At 37.8% G+C, this 24190-nt stretch overlaps 1 protein-coding gene across 2 annotated transcripts in view; it reads left to right on the plus strand.

Annotated features, from left to right (window-relative positions):
• Positions 1–24190, plus strand: part of PCSK5 (proprotein convertase subtilisin/kexin type 5) — a 456450-nt gene that overhangs the window by 283943 nt on the left and 148317 nt on the right. For both annotated transcript variants that reach the window (XM_082614748.1, XM_082614749.1), the window contains exons 13-16: positions 2174–2310; positions 9141–9284; positions 13255–13357; positions 14897–15090. In XM_082614748.1, coding sequence (XP_082470874.1) covers positions 2174–2310; positions 9141–9284; positions 13255–13357; positions 14897–15090 — 578 coding nt within the window. The remainder of the gene's footprint in view (positions 1–2173; positions 2311–9140; positions 9285–13254; positions 13358–14896; positions 15091–24190) is intronic.

A 24190-nucleotide genomic window follows, 5' to 3' on the forward strand; every position in this document is an offset into this window, starting at 1 on the left:
GTTATCATGAGGGAAAGTTGCCAGATCCAATATGGTCCTCGTTGAAATGTCGCACCCTTTGGTTCAGAAGTAAACTGTTACAGGTATTCTAAAAAATATACAGATATTCTAAAAAAAGAAAAAGGCCTTCCTGTCCATATAAGGTTTGAAAATCACTGCCTCTCATTAACCCCATATGGAGATTAACAAAACATATTTGAATATTCCAAAGATCTGCAGTGTTCTCCAGTAAAGAGATCTGTTCAACTTTGACTCAGCCTTTTCTCAATTTTCTGACCATGGGACACTTTGAGAATGTTGCTAAATACTTTTTATTTTTCTTCTTTCAAGACCTCAGGCGTATGCAACAGGTGATTTTCCTGTTTATTGCTTTTCTCCAGGGAAAGCTGCCTAGTGTCAGCCATTTACCTAACACAGTCCCTAGTTACGCCACCTAACCCTCCAGCTTTAGAATCCAGCTGGCGTTTTAGAGGGAGCCTCAAACACATTGATAGAACACTTTAAAAAATCAGAATTGTAATGTATTAAGTTATAATGAGATTAAACTGGTTATTTTTGGTTTTAGAGGGGTGCATTTTCTCCCAATGGGAAGATCCACATGGAAGTTCAAATGATAACCACCAGTTTCCTTGGTGAACATGAAAGTAAAGCAAGGAGAGGTGACTGTATGTCTTAAGTAGCTGTCAACATCCACTTGTCATGACCTTAGTATTTGTCTGCACTGAAGGACAGATATGTCCCAGTAACTGGACATGGTTGTTCCTATGACAATGCTAGAGATGCTTTTCCCTCTCTGTTTGCCCCAACAAAAATAATAGATGTACATAATTTTTTTAAAGTACTTAAAATTTTTTTTTCTCTTGCCCCATCTTTCATTTTCTACTTTCTGGGTCCCACCTCTATAGAAATCTTTTGGATATTTCTTCAGATAGTCAAATCTACATCACATGCCTATGTAAATAATATGCCTGTTTCTTCATATGCTAGCCTTATACATATCTATTTTATACATATCTATTATACATATCTATTGACATCTCTTGATTCTTGATGAGGATTCTTTTTATTTTCCTTTATATTTTGTATCCCTCAGGATTACTTCACAGAAAACAGAAGTAATTCCAGTGATTTCAAGCAGGAAGAGATTTCATATAGGGAGTTAGGAACTTAGAAAATTATTAGAAGGGCTGGAAGGGCAGAATTTAGGCTGCAGTTCCAGGCATGACTCCCTGAACTGGTTAAGATTAATGGGCATGGTTTTTCATTGAGGAGTAATTTACATACAATTCACTTTTTAATGTGAATAATAAGTTGTGACAGATATATATAGTTGCATAACCATCCATTATTTTCAAGGTATAAAACAGTTCCTTCATTCCCAAAACTTCCACCATGCCCCTGCCTCCTACCTCCTAGCCCCTGACAGCCACTAATCTGTTTCTGTTTAAGTAGTATTTTCTAGAATGTCATATAAATTGAATCAGATAGTGCCTGATCTTTTGTGTCTGACTTTCCACTTAGCTTAATGCCTTCAAAATTCATTCATGTTGTTTCAGTTATTAGCAGTTCAACAGTTTTTATTACTAGGTAGTATTTCATTCTGTGAATATACCATAATTTGTTTACCCATTCACCAGTTGATGGACATCTGAATTGCTAACAGTTTTTGATGATTATGAATAAAGCTGCTGTGAGCCTTCATGTGGAGTTCTTTGTGTGGACGTATGTCTTCACTTCTCTTGGGTAAATATCTGGCGGGGCGGGGGGGTATTGTTTAGTCATATGGTAAGAATTGTCAAACTGTTGTTCAGAGCAGCTGCACCATTTTGCATTTCCATCAGCAGTGTAAGAGAGCTTCAGTTGCTCCACATCTTCAACTCTTGGTACTACCAGGCTTGTGAGTAGAGTCTTAGCCTTGGTTCCCTGATACCCACATCATTATCCCTCCCAGATTTGTTACTGTACAGCCAGCCCCATGTCTGTTTCCCTCTGGTAGAACAATGATATACATACATTTGGATCTACTAATCGGTGATGCCCAGGATGAAGACAACCTCCAGTGTTGAGCTGAACATGCTGATAGATATAGAGAGATCACTGATCATGGTCTTGACTTGACACTCACTAGATTTTAAATAACATACAAAAACAATGTTTTATGGTTCTCTCTCAGGCTTTTCGATCATTCCATGGAAGGATTTAAAAATTGGGAGTTCATGACCATTCACTGCTGGGGAGAACGAGCTGCTGGTGACTGGATCCTGGAAGTGTATGATACTCCCTCTCAGCTGAGGAACTTCAAGACTCCAGGTAGAAACTCCCTTTCTATAATTTGATACATTGTACAGAAAAATGATGGAGTATATTCTGGCCAAGGAATGTGTTTCACATTCATATACCAATTTTATCCTTTATCATATGATCCTGTGCTTTGAGTTGTCTCCCTGTACTCCAATTCTCAAGATCACCATTAGAAAAGTAGGAATTGGGGCTTCCCTGGTGGTGCAGTGGTTGAGAATCTGCCTGCTAATGCAGGGGACACGGGTTCGAGCCCTGGTCTGGGAGAATCCCACATGCCGCGGAGCAACTAGGCCCGTGAGCCACAACTACTGAGCCTGCGCGTCTGAAGCCTGTGCTCCGCAACGAGAGAGGCCGCGATAGTGAGAGGCCCGCGCACTGCGATGAAGAGTGGCCCCCTTGCCACAACTAGAGAAAGCCCTGGCACAGAAACGAAGACCCAACACAGAAAAAATAAATAAATAAGTTAATAAACTCCTACCCCCAACATCTTCTAAAAAAATAAAATAAAATAAAAATAAATTAATTAATTAAAAAAAGAAAAGTAGGAATTTAAGGATACGAATTCAAGTATAAATAAATAAATAAATAAATAAATAAATAAATAAATTCAAGTATTTAGATATAAGTACAAGATGAAACATGACAGCTATTCATTGATATTTAAGAATATATGGTCCATATCTCTAACCAGCTTCCCTTACTTTCTTTGTCAATAAACAAGACAGCCTTGTCCACCTACAATGGGTAAATTGCATGGTCATAAGAGGAGACAAGTTCCCTTGACTATCTTTTTTCTGAGTTTACTTTAAATTTAATTTTCAGTGCAGACAAGACATTGAGCCTGGCCTTTCAGTTCGGAATTAGACACAACTTTGAAAAGGGACTTTTACTTTTCTCTGTGTGTTTGTGTGTTTCTCTTATTGTTCCTATGGTGTACAGTCCTCTAATTAAATAAGGGGTTTCTTTAGTAAGCTACTCGAAATTCAGTTGGAGACACAGAATCTTCTAGCCCAATTAAATGGTAGAATCATTCCCAAGTATGGAGGTTCTTGGCTCTAAACTGAGTTTATATTTGTATATTATTTCTTCCCATTTGCTTATTATTAAAACACATAGTAAGGATTTTTGGAGGCCTTTTTGTTGTTGTTTTTGTTTCATTGCATATTAAATCTATCTTGGGTTTTCTGTCTTGGGCAGATTGCATCTAAGTGTTAGCCAGTAGAATGGATTTTTTCTCATTCTGCATTTACACTGCTATTTTTCACAAGATGTTGCAGTATCTATTGCAAAGTCTGCTGTAGAATTTAGCAAATGGAAAAGTGATAGGGGAGGGAAAAACTGACGGCCCAAATATGGCAGCATTTGATGTGAATTGTGGCAGAGATCCTAAGGAAATAAAATTACATAATAAGTGAAAAATAAAGAGAGAAACTGCCCAGCGGGCTTATGATGTACTTCAGAAACGGCACCAAGGGAAATAATAAGTTATGAGTCAGCACTCTTTAAACATCTACAAGGGTAAACTTTTAGATAAAATCATCTTACGTTAAATGGACCAGGTTTTAGAGTAACTGACATAGTGTCCTTGTATTAAGTGTTCCATTTGTGCGCTTGAGAGATGCCATAAGGAAAATAGGTTCTCTTTTGCATTGCTACCTAAAGGCAGTCAGATTGGTCATTAATTTCAGGTAGTCATTCATTTCTTGACACTACTTGAAATTCTGAGACCGAACAACACCCTAATTATGAATAGGATAGTCATTAACAAGTGAGTCCAAAGAAAACCTGGCAGAGGGCAAACCAAATATAAACCAGCGTGCTGGCCCAACGCAGATGTCAGAAAACAATGAATGTGGCCCAGAATATGTTCAGTTTTAAACTTCAAGTTCCTAAACTCCTAGACATGACAAGGAAGGCAGAATTATATAATAGTTTAAGAATGCAAGATTTGGATACATAATTTTTTTTAATTGAAGGAAAATTGAAATATTAGTTTCAGGTGTACAAACTGTATGATTTGATATTTGTATATATTGTGAAATGATCACCACACTAAGTCTAGTTAACATCCATCACCTCACATAGTTACAAAATTTTTTTCTTGTGATGAGAATTTTTAAGATACACTGTTTTAACAACTTTGAAATATACAATACACTACTATTAACTATACTCACCATGCTGTACATTACATCCCCAGGACTTATATGTTTTTTAACTGGAACTTTGTATCTTTCGACCCCCTTCACCTATTTCACCCACCCCTACCTACCCCCTGCCTTTGGCAACCACGAATCTGTTCTGTGTATCTATGATTTCTTTTACTTTTTGTATTTTATTTTTTTTAAGACTTCACATGTAAGTGAGATCATACAGTATTTGTCTTTTTCTGTCTGACTGACTTCACTTAGGAAGGTCCATCCATGTTTTCACACAAGGCAAGATTCCCCCTTTTTGTGGCCCAGTAATATTGTGTGTGTATGTGTGTATATATACACATATATACACACATATATTTTCTTTACCCATTCATCCATCAGTCGACATTTGGGTTGCTTCCTTGTTTTGGCTATTGTAAATAATGCTGCAGTGAACATGTGGGTACATGTAACTTTAAGAGTTAGTGTTTTTCTTCTGTTTTTCACATAGATACCCAGAAGTGGAATTGCTGGATCATATGGTAGTTCTATTTTTAATTTTTTGAGGAAACTCCATAATGTTTTCCAGAGAGGCTGTACCAATTTACATTCCCACCAACAGTGCACAAGTGTTCCCTTTTCTCCACATCCTCACCAATATTTGTTTTTTTGATAATAGTCATTCTAACAGGTGTAAGGTAATAGCTCATTGTGGTTTTGATTTGCATTTCCCTGATGATTAGTGATGCTGAGTGCCTTTTCATGTTAGCCATCTGTATGTATTCTTTTGAAAAATGTTTATTTAGATCCTCTGCCCATGTTTTAATCAGATTATTTTTCTGCTATTGAGTTGTATGAGATCTTTACATATTTTGGATATTAACCCCTTACCAGATATATGATTTGCAAACAGTTTCCATAGGTTACCTTTTCATTTAGTTGATGGCTTCCTTTGCTGTGCAGAAGCTCTATAGTTTGATGTAGTCCCACTTATTTATTTTTGCATTTGTTCCCTTTGCTTTTGTTGTCAAATACAAAAAATCATTCCTAAGATCAGTGTCAAGGAGTTTACCACCTAGGTTTTCTTCTAGAAGTTTTATGGTTTCAGGTCTTATATTCAAATCTTTAAGCCATTACAAGTTAGTTTTTGTGCATGGTGTTAGATAGTGGTCCAGTTTTTCTAACACCATTTATTGAAGACTGCCTTTTCCCCATTGTATATTCTTGGCTCCTTTGTCATAAATCAATTGACCCTATATGTGTGGGTTTATTTCTGGGTTTGCTATTCTGTTTAATTCATTTATGTGTCTGTTTTTATGTCAATACCATACTGTTTTGATTTGTAGTATCGTTTGAAATCACGGCGTGTGATACCTCCAGCTTTGTTCTTCTTCCTCAATATTGCTTTGGCTATTTGGGGTGTTTTGCGGGCCCATAAAAATTTTAGGTTTGTTCTATTTCTGTGAAAAATGCCTTTGGAATTTTCCTACGGATTACATTGAATCTGTAGATTGCTTTGGGTAGAATGGACATCTTTACAATATTCTTCTAATTTATAAGCATGGAATATCTTTCCATTTATTTGTGTCTTCAATTTATTTCATCAATTTCTTATAGTTTTCAGTGCACAGATCTCTCACTTTCTTGGTTAAATTTATTCCTAGGTATTTTATTCTTTTGATGCAGTTGTAAATAGGATTGCTTTCTTAATTTCTCTGATAGTTCATCATTAGTGTAAAGAAATGCAACAGATTTTTGTATACTGATTTTGCATCTTGAAACTTTTCTGAATTTGTTGCTTAGTTCTAAGTTTTTTGGTGGAGTCTATATATAATAGTGACAGTTTTACCTCTTCCTTTCTAACTTGGATGCCTTTTCTTTCTTTTTCCTGCCTACATCCTTGTTCCTGATTTATTATGTTGATATATGTTCCCTCTATAACCACTTTGTTGAGAGTCTTTATCATAAATGGACATTGGATTTTGTCAATGCGTTTTTGCATCTATTGAGATAATTATATGAGTTTTATCCTTCATTTTGTTACTGTGTCAAATCACATTGATTTACAGATGTTGAAACATCCTTTCATCCCTGGAATAAATCCCATTTGATCATGATGTATGATCCTTTTAATGTATTGTTGTATTCGGTTTGCTAGTATTTTGTCAAGGATTTCTGCATCTATATTTATCAGGGATTTTCTTTTCTTGTGGCATCCTTGTCTGGTTTTGATATCAGGGTAATACTGGCCTCATAAAATGAGTTTGGAAGTATTCCTTCCTATTCTATTTTTTGGAAGAGCTTGAGAAGGATTGGTATTAATTCTTCTTTAACTGTTTGGTAGAATTCACCAGTGAAGGTGTCTAATCCTGGACATTCCTTTGTTGGGAAGTTTTTGATTATTGATCCTTATAGTAATTGGTCTGTTCAAATCTTCAATTTCTTCATGATTCAGTCTTGGTAGAGTGTATGTTTCTAGGAATTTATCCATTTCTTATAGGTCCTCCAATTTGTTGGGTATAATTGCTGATAGTAGTCTTTTATGATCCTTTGTAATTCTCTGGTATCAGTTAAAATGTCTCCTCTTTCATTTCTGATTTTGAGTCTTCTTGGTGAGGCTACCTAAAGGTTTGTCAATTTTGTTCAGAGTCCTAGGGGACCCGTGAGCCTAAGCCACACCGGCCACCAGAGCCAGCAACCTAGAGGTGTCCCCTAGGTGCCAGCTGAGAGTACAAGCTCCTTTCTTGTTGGTACCAGCAAGCTGGAGCAGGCCAAGGGAGAACATACAGATGGCTCCAGTGAGCCTCCATGTTTGGACAGTATTCAGTAGGCCCTTTTCTATATGTTAAATTAGATGCCTGACCCTCGGCCAGTGCTTTAAGTAAGATAAGCAAATAAGCCTTTTTCACGGAAAGTCTGGGTGCTTTTCAGCCGACTGCCTCTGCACAGCACCCTGGAGTGAGAGTCCACGCAGGTGAGCTCTTTAAGAGCTGCTCAGTTCACTATGGTCTTATAGGTCTTGTGGACCCAAGCCCCTTTGGGTTTCAAAGCTACATGGTTTGGGGGCTCATCTCTCAGGTGCAGGTCTTAAAAGTTGTGGTACCCAATGTGGTGCTCAAACCTTTCACTCCTCGGGGAGAAGCTGGGGGGGTTTGAGTCCCCTCTCGATTGTGGGTTGCAGCACTGGGGGGTGGGGTTTATGGTAAGATGCAGCTAAGCCTCTCCTACCCATTTTGATCTGGGGTTTTCTTGTTTGCCTGATGTGTAGGAGCCACTCAGTTAGTTTGGGGTTTTTTTTCCCAGAGGAAATTGTTCCATATGTGGCTATAGATTCAGCAAGTTTATGGAAAGCAGTGAATTCAGGATCTTCCTATATTACCATCTTAAATCAGAACCCCCAAATAGATTTTGATATCAGTCTGTCCTTTTACTGCCCTTGGGAAAGTTACCAACCTCTGTGCCTCAGTTTCCTCATCTATATATAGGGAATACAAGTACCTATCTCCCAGTTGTTGAGACCACTGAATGGAATAAAACTTATTTAGCGTATAGTAAGCACTTATAGAAAATAAGCATCAATTTGATGGTGATTATAGTTGCTAATAGATGAATTAGCAGACACCTGAAATTCATCACTCTGGGCTGTGACAGAGCCCAACCCTAACCTTGCCTGGATTCTCTGTATTAGGCCAAGGCGAGGAGGAGATCTAAGGTCGGGGGAGGGATGTCCTACCTTCCTGCCAGCATATTTCCACGTTTTTAATGGTTTTGTCTTAATAACTTTTATTTAAGATTCATATAAAAAAAAGAACCAAATTAAGCTTAATGGCCAGGAGACAGCTGTTTTCTGTTTGTTTACTTTTTGCATTAAAGACTTTAGTTTTATAAAGCTAAGAAATAAATGTATAAATAAGGACTAAACTAAAGCAAATGTTCCTTGAAAGCCTACCGTCCAAAGGAGATAAAACACTTCCCTCACATCTCCAAGCACCCTTGACCAGAAAATGCTCTATGACAGCACTGCCTAGTAGAACATTCTGCCAGTGGTAGAAATGTTTCCTGTAACTGTGCTGTTCATCGTAGTGGCCATTAGCCACATATGGCTACTGAGCACTTGAAATGTGGTCTAACTGAGGAACTGAAGTTTTAAATTTTAGTTAATTTAAACGGAAATATCCAAATGGATCTAGTGGCTATCACTGGACAGCACGTGTCTACAGGATAATGTAGTGATGTATTTTTAACATTTCAGGTGGAACAAAGTAGTTGTTTTCATCTTTTTTTGATAAACAAGCCAGATAATGCCAACAGTTTTTTAAAATTTATGTAAGACCTTTATACCTAGAAAAAGAAGGCCTTCTGTAAAATTCTGGGATTCTCTGAAATACCCATAATTTGAAACTCAGCCCTTGATCCAGAAATCTGAGATGTGTCTGTTTCTCTCACACACACAAAATGCTGATTCAGTTAAGGTGTATCCTACGTTTGGTGCTCAGTAAATATGTGGTATGTGAATTATTAAATAGTTAACTCTGCAAGCATTGGAAAATGCATTTCTAGCCCTGTATCTGATGCAACGATTCATATGAAGCTGTTTTCCACAATTCTACTCTTGCTTTTTCCTCAGTGAAAAGGAATTAAAGAAATTATAAAGCTAAAGAGGGAATGTTTGGTCATGATATGCTTTCATTATTTCCCAAGGTAAATTGAAAGAATGGTCTTTGGTCCTCTATGGCACCTCCGTGCAGCCATACTCACCCACCAATGAGTTTCCTAAAGTGGAACGTGTCCGGTACAGCCGCGTTGAAGACCCCACTGATGACTATGGGACAGAGGATTATGCAGGTGAGCTGGCTTCCAATGGGGAGGCAGGCTAAGGAAGGAAAGCTCATGCATCATTCCCCCAAAGAGATAAACTTCTACTCATATTCTGATATGTTTTATTCTATCTTCCTTTCTATCCCTTAAATATTGGTATGTGTACATTCAAGTATTCAAATATTCATGGTTTTTTTCTTCAAAGCTAAAATCACACTGTATATAGTTCATATTCTTTTTTTTCCATTAAAGGTATCATTAAGAGCATATTTCCCTGTTGTCAAGTATCCGTAGAACACATATTTAAAAGGCAGCATAGTAGTCCATCCTGTGATTGTACTGTAATATATTTAATCTATAACCTGGGATGTGTAGTTTGCTTAGAGTTTTATACTATTTTAAATAAGGTTTCAATGAATACCATTATCAGTTTTTGACTATATCTTTGACTATGTCTTTAAAATAGAGTTCTAAGAATTACTGCATCAAAGGGAATCATCAGTTTTAGGGCTTCGATATGGTTTGTCATGTTGCTTTCCAGACAAGATATACCAGTCTGCACTGTGACCACTGTGTGAGTGTTTACTACACTCATTCCTGCCAGTGTTAAGTGGAAAGAAAAAAAGTAAAAAAAGAAAGAAAAGAAAATGTTTAAATTTTTATAGCTTTGATTGCTAGTAACTCTAAACATTTTTTCCTTTGTGTTCTCTGAATGAAATATGTCTTTTACTCACTTTTCTATTCAAAGTGGCAATTTTTCTGATTTATAAAAACTCCTTGTATGTTATTGACTCTCACATTGTCTCATATTTGCTGAAAACATTTTCTCTGTTATCACTTGCTTCTGAAATGTACTTTTTGTTTTGTGTTGTTTTGAGAGAAAAAGAAAATTGGAGAGCAGAGTTTATAGTTTCAGATAACATTTGTAGTTTCCTTTTTACAGAATGTTTATTCTTTAAAATCTGCTAAATATTCACATGGATTAATTTTTTGTAATCTTTGATTTTTAATATATATTGTGAAGTGAAGTTCTTATTTTCCAAACAGACTAACATCAATAAGTGAGTTGCCATCCTTTCTTTTATTAGTTTAGGATGTTTCCTTTATAACAGTATGGTAAGTTCTTATACCAGGTCTCTTCTGGTGCCATCTTTTCCGATTTACCAATCTAATAATTTTTGATCCAGTAGCACCCACACTGTATTTTAATATCTGTTGAATGTCTACTTCTTGTTCTCATAGCAATTCTTAAATCCCCCTTTAAGTTTGAATTTACATGCAATCTCATGGGAAGAACTGTTTTTACAATATACAGTCTTTCCATCCAAAACATAGACTGTGTTCCATTTTACTGAAATCTTTTAATTTTATGTAGTGTTATTCTTGTTAGTGTTATTTCTAAGTATTTTGGGTCTTGTTGCTACTGTAGTGGAAAATATTCCATATTTTCTAATTATTATATGCTGATATCAGGGATATCTGTTGGCTATTGTGTGTTTATCTTACATCTGGCCATTTTGCTTAACTTTATTAATTTGTATGTTTTAGAGTTGATTTTCTGGGGCAGTTAGGTACTGTAGCCATATCATCTGAAAATTATTTTTTCTCTTTCCCAGTGTATTTCTGATTCCTGTCTTGTTGCATTGGCTACCACTTCCAGCAGCATTCAGTCCTTCTGGAATATCATATATAACACTTAATGCACAAAGCTTCTCCTAAAGGAGAACTGTTTGTAAATAGCAGTTTAACATACCTTTAGACAGGAACTATTTTTTTTCTTGCAGCTCAGCTCTCTAAGATTCTTTTTCATTAATCGCTTTAACAGAGTATTTTAAATAAATATGCATTTGGTTCCTTTTATTCTAAATAGGTGGTACCCCTGTGTCAATAATAAGCTTAGAGAATTCAGACCAAATGAGCTAACCAGAACTAGACTGTGTTCAATTTTTGTCTTATTTTGCTTTGAGCTTATAACATTACTACTGATGTTATAACCGCAAACCATTTTGTCTTCTCTGATAGGAGAAAGTATATCTAAAAACATAAATAGAGTATAATGGTAATATATTACTATGTGCCTTACAGTATGTTTCCAATTCAAATTTTGGTAATGTTAAAATTCTGAACAGTTATACATCTTTGTGGTTTTTCTCACTACATCTCCAAAATGTCCACATTGGCGCTTGTAAGAGAACAAAGAATTATTTCATTATTACCCAGCAACCTAAAATGCTAAATTGCATCTGGGACAGTTTAAGATTATGAAAGAAACAGCACAGCATGTGAACTTGCCATACAGAGCTCTTTGGCACATAGCAAGAATAAGTGGTTTGGGTTGTTTTAATTGTAGAAATCATCCAGTGAAAATTTAGGGCCACCCATGATTCCTTTTCTTTGGAGCTGTGATTTTCACCTTCATTAAGAAGTCAGCCCCTCTAGAGGCACAGATGGCATTATCATAACCAGATCCCTGTACTGTTTCATCGAGTTCCAGGGACTGTGGGACCCACAGCCGGGTGCACTTCAACCCTTACACAGCAGAGACACTCTCTCCTCCTGTACCACAGCAGTCAGCTAAAATGTTCCAAGTTGCACTAGCTGTGAAATTTAAAGATCAATTTTAAGGCTTTTGGGAAAATAGAGATAAACAGTGCTGTCAAATGACTCATGATTAATCAGAAATATACTTCAAGTCTGCAGCATTTTGAAATAACTCATTTCCATTCAGATCCAAAGGTCATGATTTACTACCCGTAAGTAGGAGACCCGGACTAAGAATAAGAAGCAGGACCTCTGTTGATCCCAACTCTCCTAGCCATATGATACTGGACAAGCCACTGTAACTCTTGGAAAATCGTTTTTATCTGACTACTAGATTTTTCTCTAAGTCATTCCTCCCCACTTCTACCATTTTATGTTTCAATTCAGTAACTGTAGAACATAGTCCTACAATGACTAAAGGAGACCAAGTTTCAACAAAAAGTAAGTCCTTTTTATTAAAGTAAGTATGGCTCAAGACATTTCTGGTACCCTTGACTTACTTTTTGTGCATTTCATGCACCATGTTTATTGCTAGTTAAAATCATATGAGTTTTCAATGGGAAAGAGCTTCAAGATTATATGAGACCAAATCTCTCAAAATATGGAAAACAAGAAAAAAGGGAGTCAAGCAGGCAAAATATCTATAACTAGCCCATGTCATTAGAAAACTTTTCATCAGTCACAAAATAGCTCCATCTTTCTGGCATTTTTTCTTTTTTTTTCTGCCTATACAAAGAATACACAGCAAGAGAGATTAGGAACCTTCATCCCAGGTTTGGAATTCTTTAAGCTTGCCTGCATCTTTAAAATGTGTGTGTAGTTTTCTTTTGTTGAGCTGCCCATTGGCCTATGGGTAGGATGCAATTTTAAATCTATTATCTGTGCCTGAAGTACCTGCTTTGTAATCCAAAATGAGATGCGGATAAAATTGTGCCAGATGCCATAATGATGTTTCTTGCTGGGTCCAGTATCTCAGAGGTACTCAGTGGCTTTAATGACCTTGGATGAGAGAGACAATCTGGTCAGGGCATTGAATAATAACCCTTTTTTCCTTTCTGTCAACAGCTTAAATTCTCATTTTTCTATCTGACATTTTTATCGTTATGCATATTTAATTGCAATCAGTTTTTTTTTCTAGTTGCTGCAATGGCATTGTTCTTTTGAATTTGAATTCATTGTCTTCTCCCACAAGGCAACCATATGTGTGCTTCGAAGATCAGGCCCTGACTAGGATTTACATGCTTGATACTTAGGTAATTCAGGTTTTCCCCAAAAAAGTCAAGAGTTCACTCTGGGCTTACAGCCACATTGAACATTACTCCACCTCACTGCATTAGAAACTCTTAAAGAAAATTCTCACTGCCTAAGGGAGAAAAACACCTATTTATAATTCAAGGTAAAGCTTACCTGCTTGAAAATCATTTTTTCCAAGTGTTGTTCTGATTTCTTTTGGAAGGTCCCTGTGACCCTGAGTGCAGTGAGGTAGGCTGTGATGGGCCAGGACCGGACCACTGCAATGACTGCTTGCACTACTACTACAAGCTGAAAAACAACACCAGGTAAAAGAGAAGCCACATCAGACCCCCTGAAGCACGCCCCCTGGTGTTCCTGGGAGCTCCCACAGGGTCACCACAGGCAGTGTGTTCCATGTTCTCCCACCAGGACCAAAGCCCAGAAGAGATGCTCCTGCCCCCCGACCCCGTCCCATCATTCAGAACGGTGAAACTGATACTGAATTACAAAACATCAAATGGACCTGTAGGCTAGGAAACTGCAAACGTCTTTTCTCACATTTCAAAGGATGATGGAGAGGGACTAGCTATGCACATGCCTGGTCTTCCCCTCTAGACCTTTCTATCCCGTTGATGTTTGATGCCACAGCTGCATTTGCCCTTCATGAAAATGCCAGTACAAAGCAAAATGGATGCTTTCCTGAATTCCCCAAAGTGTAAGCCCTCCATGTGGCAAAGCTGCTGGACCCTGCACGTTCTCACTACTCTACTCTGGGCACTGAGGTGGGCCTGCTTGGACCCTGTGCTTCTGAGCCCCTGGCTTCTGACTCAAGCAGATAGGTACCCACCGGGAGGGCCACAGAACAGTGACTGACCATCAGAGGCCGTGCTCTCCCAGGCGTGTCTCTCACATCCCTACCACCTGCCCCTCCTCTTTCAGGAGGAAACTCATAGGAAGCCAAGTTGCAGTGCATCCACACTCCAGTCACCCAGGCGTGGTCCTGTTCCTCTCACATCCATGCTGGAATTTCAATTCCTTAAAGAGAATATAAAATTAAATTTTTTAAATGTCTAAAAAAATTTTTTTTAATTAAAAAGAATAAATTCCTTAAAGGGAAAGCCCCTTGGCTACCTCAGCCCCTCTCATTAGCTCCTAGACTTAGCAAATGACTGATGTTTAAATGGTACTAAGTACTTGTTAAATGAATACATAAAGCCCAGACCTTCAGTTATGGGCAAGCAAGGTAGTCATTTTTTTGTTTATCATAAACAACATAAATTTAATTTTTTTTTTTGCCACACCACACAGCTTGCAGGATCTCAGTTCCCCCACCAGGGACTGAACCCAGGCCACAGCAGTGAAAGCCCGGAATCCTAACCACTAGGGAACTCCCTAAATATATTCATATTAATTTAGACAGTAGCATACAACCACCATCACCCTCACCACCCATACACACAGGATTCATATGACAAACACAACAATAGAAGTAACCCCTTATTAGGGCCTTTTTGCATAAAATCATGGTTTGCACATGTTTTCCCTTCAACCCAACAGCACAGCCTTCTCGCTGAGACTCAGTTTCTAACCATCATCCCCTTTAAAGAGCTAGACCTGAACTGGAAGATGGTTTGGATCAAGACATGCCTTACTTGGTGGACTTGGTATTATGTAACTGCAGTGCTACGTCAGCACCCTACATAGGAGAAGGCTTTAACCAACAGAATTTGGCCCTTTGGATGTGGTGTTACCATCATGGTTAAAAGGATTTTGAGAGTGAGGACAGCCATGTGCTCAGCACCTCACTCACTCAGGACTGAATCTCTGGTGACACTGCCCTTCTTTCTTATCTTTCCACAACGCAGGATCTGTGTCTCCAGCTGCCCCTTTGGCCACTACCACGCTGACAAGAAGCGATGCAGAAAGTGTGCCCCCAACTGCGAGTCCTGCTTTGGGAGCCACGGGGACCAGTGCCTGTCCTGTAAATACGGATACTTCCTGAATGAGGAAACGAACAGTTGTGTCACTCACTGCCCTGATGGATCGTATCAGGACACCAGTGAGTTGATTCCAAAATTTGGTTTTTTGAGAGGAAATGTAAGGTTTTCACTTGATTGACCTTGGGAGGGATAGTCCTCCTCCATGAAATCTGGGCCTTGCTTAACATCAAACAGGATCTAGCCAGTTTTTAAGAGAACACTTTACAATTGTTTTGTGAAAATGAATTTGTAGAAGACTTTGCAAAAACATAATTTATGTAAAAATGCCTATAACTAACTGAATCTGGGGATGAGCCCGAGGACCCCTTGAAGCAGTGACTTGCTAGGAGGACCCACAAGACTCAGTATACCATTGTACTCATGAACTCACAATTATGACTTATTACAGTAAAAGGATACAGAGTAAAATCAGCAAAGGGAAAAGGCACATGGGGCAAAGTCTGGAGGAAACCAGGTGCAAGTTTTCAAGAGTTTTCATCCAATGGAGTGACACAGGATACATTTCATTCCCCCAGCAACAATTTGTGACAACATGTATGAAATGTCATCTACCAGGGAACCTCCCTAGAGTCTCAGGACCCAGGGATGAGACCCAGAGTCTGGTTATGAAGGCACCCTGTGCCTGGCACATACTAAAATTCCAGACTCCTAGAAGGAAAGCTGGTATTCAATGCAAACCACATAGTTTGTACAAACTGTTTAGGCTCCATAAGCCACTCTTATCAGGGCGGCGGGAAACTTCATAAAATCCAACTTCCCAGATGTCAGCCATGGGCCAACCTTATAAGGATAGCAGCCAGGCCTGCTCTTTTCTGTGCACTAAGCAAAGGAAGCAGGCCTCTATATGATATCAACAAGGTTAAAAACAAGACTTTCATGTAAATAGAGAATGGAAATATGTCAATGACTTACCTAACCCATTAATGAGGAAAACTACGAGCTGATAAGTGGGTTCAAAGACTATCAGGTATCTTAGTCCACCAGGAAAGGCAAAATGAAGTCCATTTGCTGAGTTAGAGACAAAACTGAATAATATCTTGCATTAAAATACAATTAGAATTTTGGGGGGTTATTTTTTCAAATGGACAGAAATCATTTGGAACTTTATCAAACAAAAATCTGTAAATTAACATGTGGCTTCACAGAATGTGGGCCCTAATCAAATGTCATTAGTGAACAGACAAAGGTACATTGCCTAGAGAATTCCATAATCCTTGGGTACACCTCTTTTTGACAGTGTTCTGGTATGGCCCTGAAAAGGGCTGCAGGTATCTTTTGCTGTATTTCTGAGCTCTGGATAATTTGTCTGAACAAGAGTTTTTTTTTAAAAAAAAAAAAACAGGAAAGAATTTTGAAGTGGATATTTTGCTACTTAACAAGTCAAATTCCCTCTTGATTCAAAGGCAGGCTTTTCTCTATGAGGGAGATGGGGCTCTTGGCTTACCCTTTAGAGCAATGGGGACGGGTTCCCCAGTAGTTTTTATTTTCCCCAAAATTTGGAACATAAGCTGCAATGTGACGAAGAAAGGGAAAAATGAGAATGGGGAGGGGACATAAGGGATCAGAAATAAGTAGTATTCCTTGAAGAAAAAATTCAAAATTCAATCAGGAAGGCTGAGCCTTGGAAAAGATGCCAGGAGAGGTCACAAGCCACCACCACCGCTGCCCTCCCGGACCCCAGGAGTGGTCATGAGCTGCCTAAGCCACCATGATGTACTCCAGGGGCGTACCTGAGCTGTCACCGCCACCAAGAACCCCAGGAATGGCACCAGCCATCACATCTGCACACCCCATAGTAAGGGGCTAATGATCAGCACATGCTGAGGAAAGAGGCAACAGGCATCTCTACTAAAAACAGCCCTCGCGCCAAATATATTAAACCCACACAAGCTACACAGGGATGCCCCCACATATAAATAGCCCTCCAAGACCAGAGTAGATAATTGTTTCTCCTAAACTCACAGAGTAAGAGAAATATAAATAAAGTAGGGGAGGAACCATTCCCAGTTAAAAGACCAAGAGAATTCCCCTGAAAGAACAAACAATGAAACAGACCTCTTCAGTCTAATAGACACCAATTTCAAAAAGGAGATAATGAAAATACTGAAGGAATTAAGAAAGGCTATCAGCAGGAATGCAGAGTACTGTAAAAAATGAATTAGAAACTATAAATAGGAACAAAGAAAAATTAGAAAACTCGTTTGAAGAGACAAAACTGAGCCAAAGGCATGAATAGCAGAATGAATAATGCAGAAGAATGAGTAAGTGACCTGGAAGATAGAATAATGGAAATCACCCAATCAGGACAGCAGACAGAAAGCCAAATGAAGAAAAAAAAAATGAAAGCAATATAAGAGACCTATGGGATAATATACAGCATGCCAATCTATGCATAATAGGGATTCCAGAAGGGGAAGAAAGAGAAAAGGGGATCAAAAATGTAATTGAAGGAATTATGGCTGAAAACTTCCCAAAACTAAAACAGGAAACAGATATCCAGGTACAGGAAGCACAGAGGGTCCAAAACAAGATAAGCCCAAACAGACCTACACCAAGACATATTATAATAAAAATGGCAAAAGTTAAAGAGAGGATTGTAAAGGCAGCAAGAGAAAAACAAGGAGTTAATTACAAGGGAACCCCCATAAGGCTATCAGCTGATTTCTCTAAAGAAACATTGCAGGCCAGAAGGGAGTGGCAAGATACATTCAAAGTCCTGAAAGGGAAAAATCTGCAACCTAGGATACTCTACCCAGCAAGATTATCATTTAGAAAAGAAGGAGAGAGAATTTCTCAGACAAGCAAAAACTAAGGAATACAGCAGTACTAAACTGATCCCAAAAGAAATATTGAAAGGTCTTCTCTAAATAGAAAAGAACTAAAACTCTATAGGAAAGAGAAAATCACAACTGGAAAGTAAATCACTTAAATAAGCCAGACACAGATTTTTTTAAAAATCAAAAAATTTCTGTGAAAGTGATGATAATAACTATAATGAACAGCAAAAGGATGAAGATGTAAAATAAGACATCAAAATCATAAAATGAGGGGAAGGAGAGTAAAAAATGTAGATTTTCCCTCCTATAATGTGTTTCAGCCTATATGACTCCCAGTCTAAGGCAAGTAGATATAGGAAGGGGTTAACATACTTGAAAAACAGGCTAAGCACAAATTTAAAATGTACAGTAGATTCACAAAAGCCAAAAAGAAGAGAACATAAATATAATACAAAAGAAAGTTATCAAACCACAAAAGGAAAAACAAAAAGAAAGGGACAAAAAAGAAATATAAAGTCAATGGGAAAACAAGGTTTAAAATGGCAATGAATACATATCTATCAGTAATTACCTTAAACGTCAATGGACTAAATGCTCCAATCAAAAGACAGAGTGGCAGATTGGATAAAAAAACAAGAGCCTACAATATGCCACCTACAAGAGATCCACTTTAGGGCAAAGGACACACATAAATTGAAAGTGAGGAGATAGGAAAAGATATTTAATGCAAATGGAAATGACAAGAAAACAGGGGTCACAACACTTATATCAGACAAAATAGACTTTAAAACAAAGGCCATAAAGAAAGATAAAGAAGCACACTATAATGATAAAAGGACCAATACAAGTAGAGGATGGAACACTTGTCAACATATATGCATCTAATATAGGAGTACACAAATACATAAAACAAATACTAACACACATAAAAGGAGAAACTGACAGGAATACAATAATAGTAGGAGACTTTAACATCCCACTCACATCAATGGACAGATCTGCTAGACAGAGAATCAATAAGGCAACCGATTTCCTAACTGATACAATAGAACAGTTAGACTTAATTGATATTTTCAGGACATTACATTCAAAAAAACCAGAATACACATTATTTTCAAGTACACATAGAACAGTCTCTAGGATTGACTACACCCTAGGGCACAAAACAAGCCTCAACAAATTTAACAGTATAGAAATTATCTAAAGCATCTTTTCTGACCACAATGGCATGAAATTAACCACAGGAAAAGAAATTAGAGAAAAATGATGAAATGGAGACTAAACAACATGCTACTAAAAAACTAATGGGTCGGGACTTCCCTGGTGGTGCAGTGGTTAAGAATCCGCCTGCCAATGCAGGGGACATGGGTTCGAGCCCTGGTCCAGGAAGATCCGACATGCTGCAGAGCGACTGAGCCCATACACCACAACTACTGAGCCTGCGCTCTAGAACCCGTGAGCCACAACTACTGAGCAAGTGTGCTACACCTACTAAAGCCTGCACGCCTAGAGCCTGGGCTCCACAACAAGAGAAACCACCGCAATGAGAAACCTGCACACTGCAATGAAGAGTAGCCTCCACTCGCAGCAACTAGAGAAAGCCCACATGCAGTAATGAAGACCCAACGCAGCCAAAAATAAATAATTAAAAAAAAAACCAACTAATGGGTCAACAATGAAATCAAAGAGGAAATTTAAAAATACCTTGAAACAAATGACAATAAAAACAACCATACAAAATCTATGGGATGCAACAAAAGCAGTTCTTAAAATTCATAATGACACAGACCTTCCTCAAAAAACAAGAAAAATCTCAAATAAACAACCTAACCTACCACTTAAAAGAATCAGGAAAAGAAGAACAAATAAAACCTAAAGTCAGCAGAAGGAAGTAAATAACAAAGATCAGAGAGGAAATAAATAAAATAGAAATTAAAAAATAATAGAAAAAAATCAATAAAACCAAGAGCTGGTTCTTTGAAAGGATAAACAAGACAGACAGGGCTTCCCTGGTGGTGCAGTGGTTGGGGGTCCGCCTGCCAATGCAGGGGACACGGGTTCGTGTCCCGGTCTGGGAGGATCCCACATGCCGCGGAGCGGCTGGGCCCGTGAGCCATGGCCACTGAGCCTGGGTGTCCAGAGCCTGTGCTCTGCAGCGGGAGAGGCCACAGCAGTGAGAGGCCCGCGTACTGCAAAAAAAAAAAAAAAAAAAGACTGACAAACTTCTGGCCAGGCTCATGAAGGACAAAAGAGAGAGAACCCAAATAAACAAAATAAGAAATGAAAAACGAAACACAACAACTGATGTTGCAAAAATACAAAAAATCATAAGGCAATACTATGAACAATTGTATGCCAACAAGTTCTACAACCTAGAAGAAATGGACAACTTTCTAGAAACACAGAGCTCACCAAAATTGAATCAAGAAGTAGATAATTTAAACAGACTGATCACCAGAAGTGCAATAGAATCTGTAATCTAAAAACTGCCTACAAACAAAAGTCCAGGACAGATGGCTTCACAGCTGAATTCTACCAGACATACAAAGAAGAATTCAATACGGATCCTTCTCAAACTCTTCCAAAAAAATTGAAGAGGAGGGAACACTCCCAGAGATATTCTATGAAGTCATCATTACCATGATACCAATAAAAGACAAAGTCACGGCCAAAAAAGAAAATTACAGGCCGATATCTTTGATTAATATGGATGCAAAAAATTTCAACAAAATATTAGCAAAACAAATCCAGTAACACATAAAAAAGATCATACACCATGACCAAGTGGGATTCATCCCAAGTTCACAAGAATGGTTCAACATACACAAATCAATGTGATGCACCACATAAACAAAAGAAAAGACAAAAAACACAAGATCATCTCAGTAGATGCAGAAAAGGCTTTTGACAAAATTCAACACCCATTTCTGATAAAAACTCTCCAGAGAGTAGGCACAAAGGGAACCTACCTCAACGTAATAAAGCCCATGTACGACAAATGTACAGCTAACATCATACTCAATGGTGAAAAGCTGAAAGCATTTCCTCTAAAATCAGGAACAATTCAAGGATGACCACTCTCACCACTTTTATTCAACCCAGTTTTGGAAGTCCTAGCCATGGCAATCATAGAAGAAAAAAATAAATAAAAGGAATCCAAATTGGAGAAGTAAAACTGTCACTGTTTGCAGATGACATGATACCATACCTAGAAAATCCTAAAGATGCTACCAGAAAACTACTAGAGCTCATCAGTGAATTCGGTAAAGTTGCAGGATACAAAATTAATACACAGAAATCTGTTGCATTTCTATACACTAACAATGAAAGATAAGAAAAATAAAGGAACAATCCCATTTACCATCACATCAAAAAGAATAAAATATTTAGGAATAAAACTACCTAAGGAGGCAAAAGACCCTGTACTCACAAAACTATAAGACACTGATGAAAGAAATCGAAGATGACCCAAACAGATGGAAAGATATACCGTGTTCTTGGATTGGAAGAATCAATATTGCCAAAATGACTACACTACCCAAGGCAATCTACAGATTCAATGCAATCCCTATCAAACAACCACTGGCATTTTTCACAGAACTAGAACAGAAAATTTTACAATTTGTATTGAAACACAAAAGACCCCAAATAGCCAAAGCAATCTTGTGAAAGAAAAACGGAGCAGGAGGAATCAGAATTTCTGACTTCAGACTACAGCAAGGCTACAGTAATCAAGACAGTATGGTACTGGCACAAAAACAGAAATATAGACCAATGGAACAGGATAGAAAGCCCAGAGATAAACCCATGCACCTATGGTCACCTTATCTTTGACAAAGGAGGCAAGAATATACAACGGAGAAAAGACAGGCTTTTCAATAAGTGGTGCTGGGAAAACTGGACAGCTACATGTAAAAGAATGAAATTAGAACACTTGCTAACACTGTACACGAAAATAAACTCCAAATGGACTAAAGACCTGAATGTAAGGCCAGACACTATAAAACACTTAGAGGAAAATAAAGGCAGAACACTCTTTGACATAAATCTCAGCAATGTCTTTTTGGATCCATCTCCTAGAGTAACAGAAATAAAAACAAACACAAACAAATTGGACCTAATTAAACTCAAAAGCTTTTGTGCAGCAAAGGAAACCGTAAACAAAATGAAAAGACAACCCATAGAATGGGAGAAATATCCGTAAATGATGTGACCAATAAGGGAATGGTCTCCAAAATTTACAGTTCATGGAGCTCAATATCAAAAAAACAAACAACCCAATCAAAAAATGGGCAGAAGACCTAAATAGACATTTCTCCAAAGAAGACATACAGATGGCCAAGAGGCACATGAAAAGATGCTCAACATCATTAGTAATTAGAAAAATGCAAATCAAAACCACCATGAGATATCACCCCACACCCGTCAGAATGGCCATCATCAAAAAGTCTACAAACAATAAATGCTGGAGAGAGGGTGTGGAGAAAAGGGAACCCTCCTGCACTATTGGTAGGAATGTAACTTGGTACAGCCACTATGGAGAACAGTATGGAAGTTCCTTAAGAAACTAGAAATAGAGCTACCATATGATACAGCAATCCCACTCCTGCATACATACCGAGAAAACCATACTTGGAAAAGATACATGCACCCCAATGTTCACTGCAGCACTATTTACAATAGCCAAGTCATGGATGCAACCTAAATGTCCGTCAGCAGATGAATGGATAAAGAAGATGTGGTACATACATACAATAGATTATTATTCAGACATAAAAAAGAATGAAATAATGCCATTTTCAGCAACATGGATGGACCTGGAGATTGTCATACTGAGTGAAGTAAGTCAGACAGAGAAAGACAAATATCATATGATATCACTTACATGCAGAATCTTTAAAAAAAAATGATACAAATGAACCTTTTTACAGAACAGAAACAGACTCACAGACTTAGAGAACGAACTTATGGTTACCGGGGGAAGGGTAGGTGGGGGGAGGGATAGAGTGTGAGTTTGGGATTGACATGCACACAGTGCTATATTTAAGATAGATAACCAGCAAAGACCTACCGTACAGCACAGGGAACTCTGCTCAATATTCTGTAATAACCTAAATGGGAAAAGAATTTGAAAAAGAATAGATACATGTATATGTATAACTGAATCACTTTGCTGTACACCGGAGACTAACACAACATTGTTAATCAACTATACTCTGATATAAAATAAAAAATTTAAGGGGGGGGAATATAATAAAAGGTATTTATGACAAACCCAAAGCCAAGATAATACTCAGTTTTGAAAAGCTGAAAGCCTCCCCACTAAAATCTGGAGAAGGACATGGATGCCCACTCTCACCTCTTCTATTCAGCATAGTACTGGAAGTCCTAGCCACAGCAATCATACAAGAAAAAGAAATAAAAGTAATTCAAATTGGAAGGGAAGAGGTAAAGTTGTCATTATATGCTGATGACATGATTACATATATAGAAAGCCCTAAAGACTCCACAAAAAACTACTAGAACTGATAAACGAATTCAGCAAGGTAGCAGGATACAAGATTAACATACAGAAACCAGTTGCATTTCTTTACACCAACAATGAATATCAGAAGGGGAGTGTAAAAAAACAATACCTTTCCAAATGGCACCCCCAAAAATAAAAGTCTTAGGAATAAACCTGACCAAGGAGGTGAAAAACTTATATGCTGAGAACTATAAAACATGTAATAAAGGAAAGTGAAGGTGATTCAAAGAAATGTAAAGATATTCCATGCTCTTGGATTGGAAGAATTAGTATTGTTAAAATGGCCATACTATCCAAAGCAATCTACAGATTTAATGTGATCCCTATCAAATTACCCATGAATTTTTTCACAGAACTAAAACAAATAATCCTAAAATTCATAAGAAACCATAAAAGACCCAGAATTGCCAAAGCAATCCTGAAGAAAAGAACAAAGCAGGAGTCATAACCCTCCCAGACTTCAGACAATACTACAAAGCTACAGTAATCAAAACAGCATGATATTGGCACAAAACAGACATATGGATCAATGGAACAGAATAGAGAGCCCAGAAATAAAGCCACACATCTACAGTAAATTAATCTTCGACAAAGGAGACACAAATATACAATGGGAAAAAGGTGGTCTCTTTAGTAAGTGGTGTTGGGAGTGTTAGACAGCTGCATGTAAATCAATGAAGTTAGAACACACTCTCACACCATACACAAAGATACTCAAAATGGCTTAAAAACTTAAACATAAGACATGACACCATAAAACTCCTAGAAGACATCATAAGCAAAACATTCTCTAACATATATCATATCACTGTTTTCTTTGGTCAGTCTCAAGGCAGTAGAAATAAAAACAAAAAT

This window comes from Mesoplodon mirus (assembly GCF_964341445.2).
Source record: "Mesoplodon mirus genome assembly, chromosome: 1".
NCBI lineage: Eukaryota > Metazoa > Chordata > Mammalia > Artiodactyla > Ziphiidae > Mesoplodon > Mesoplodon mirus.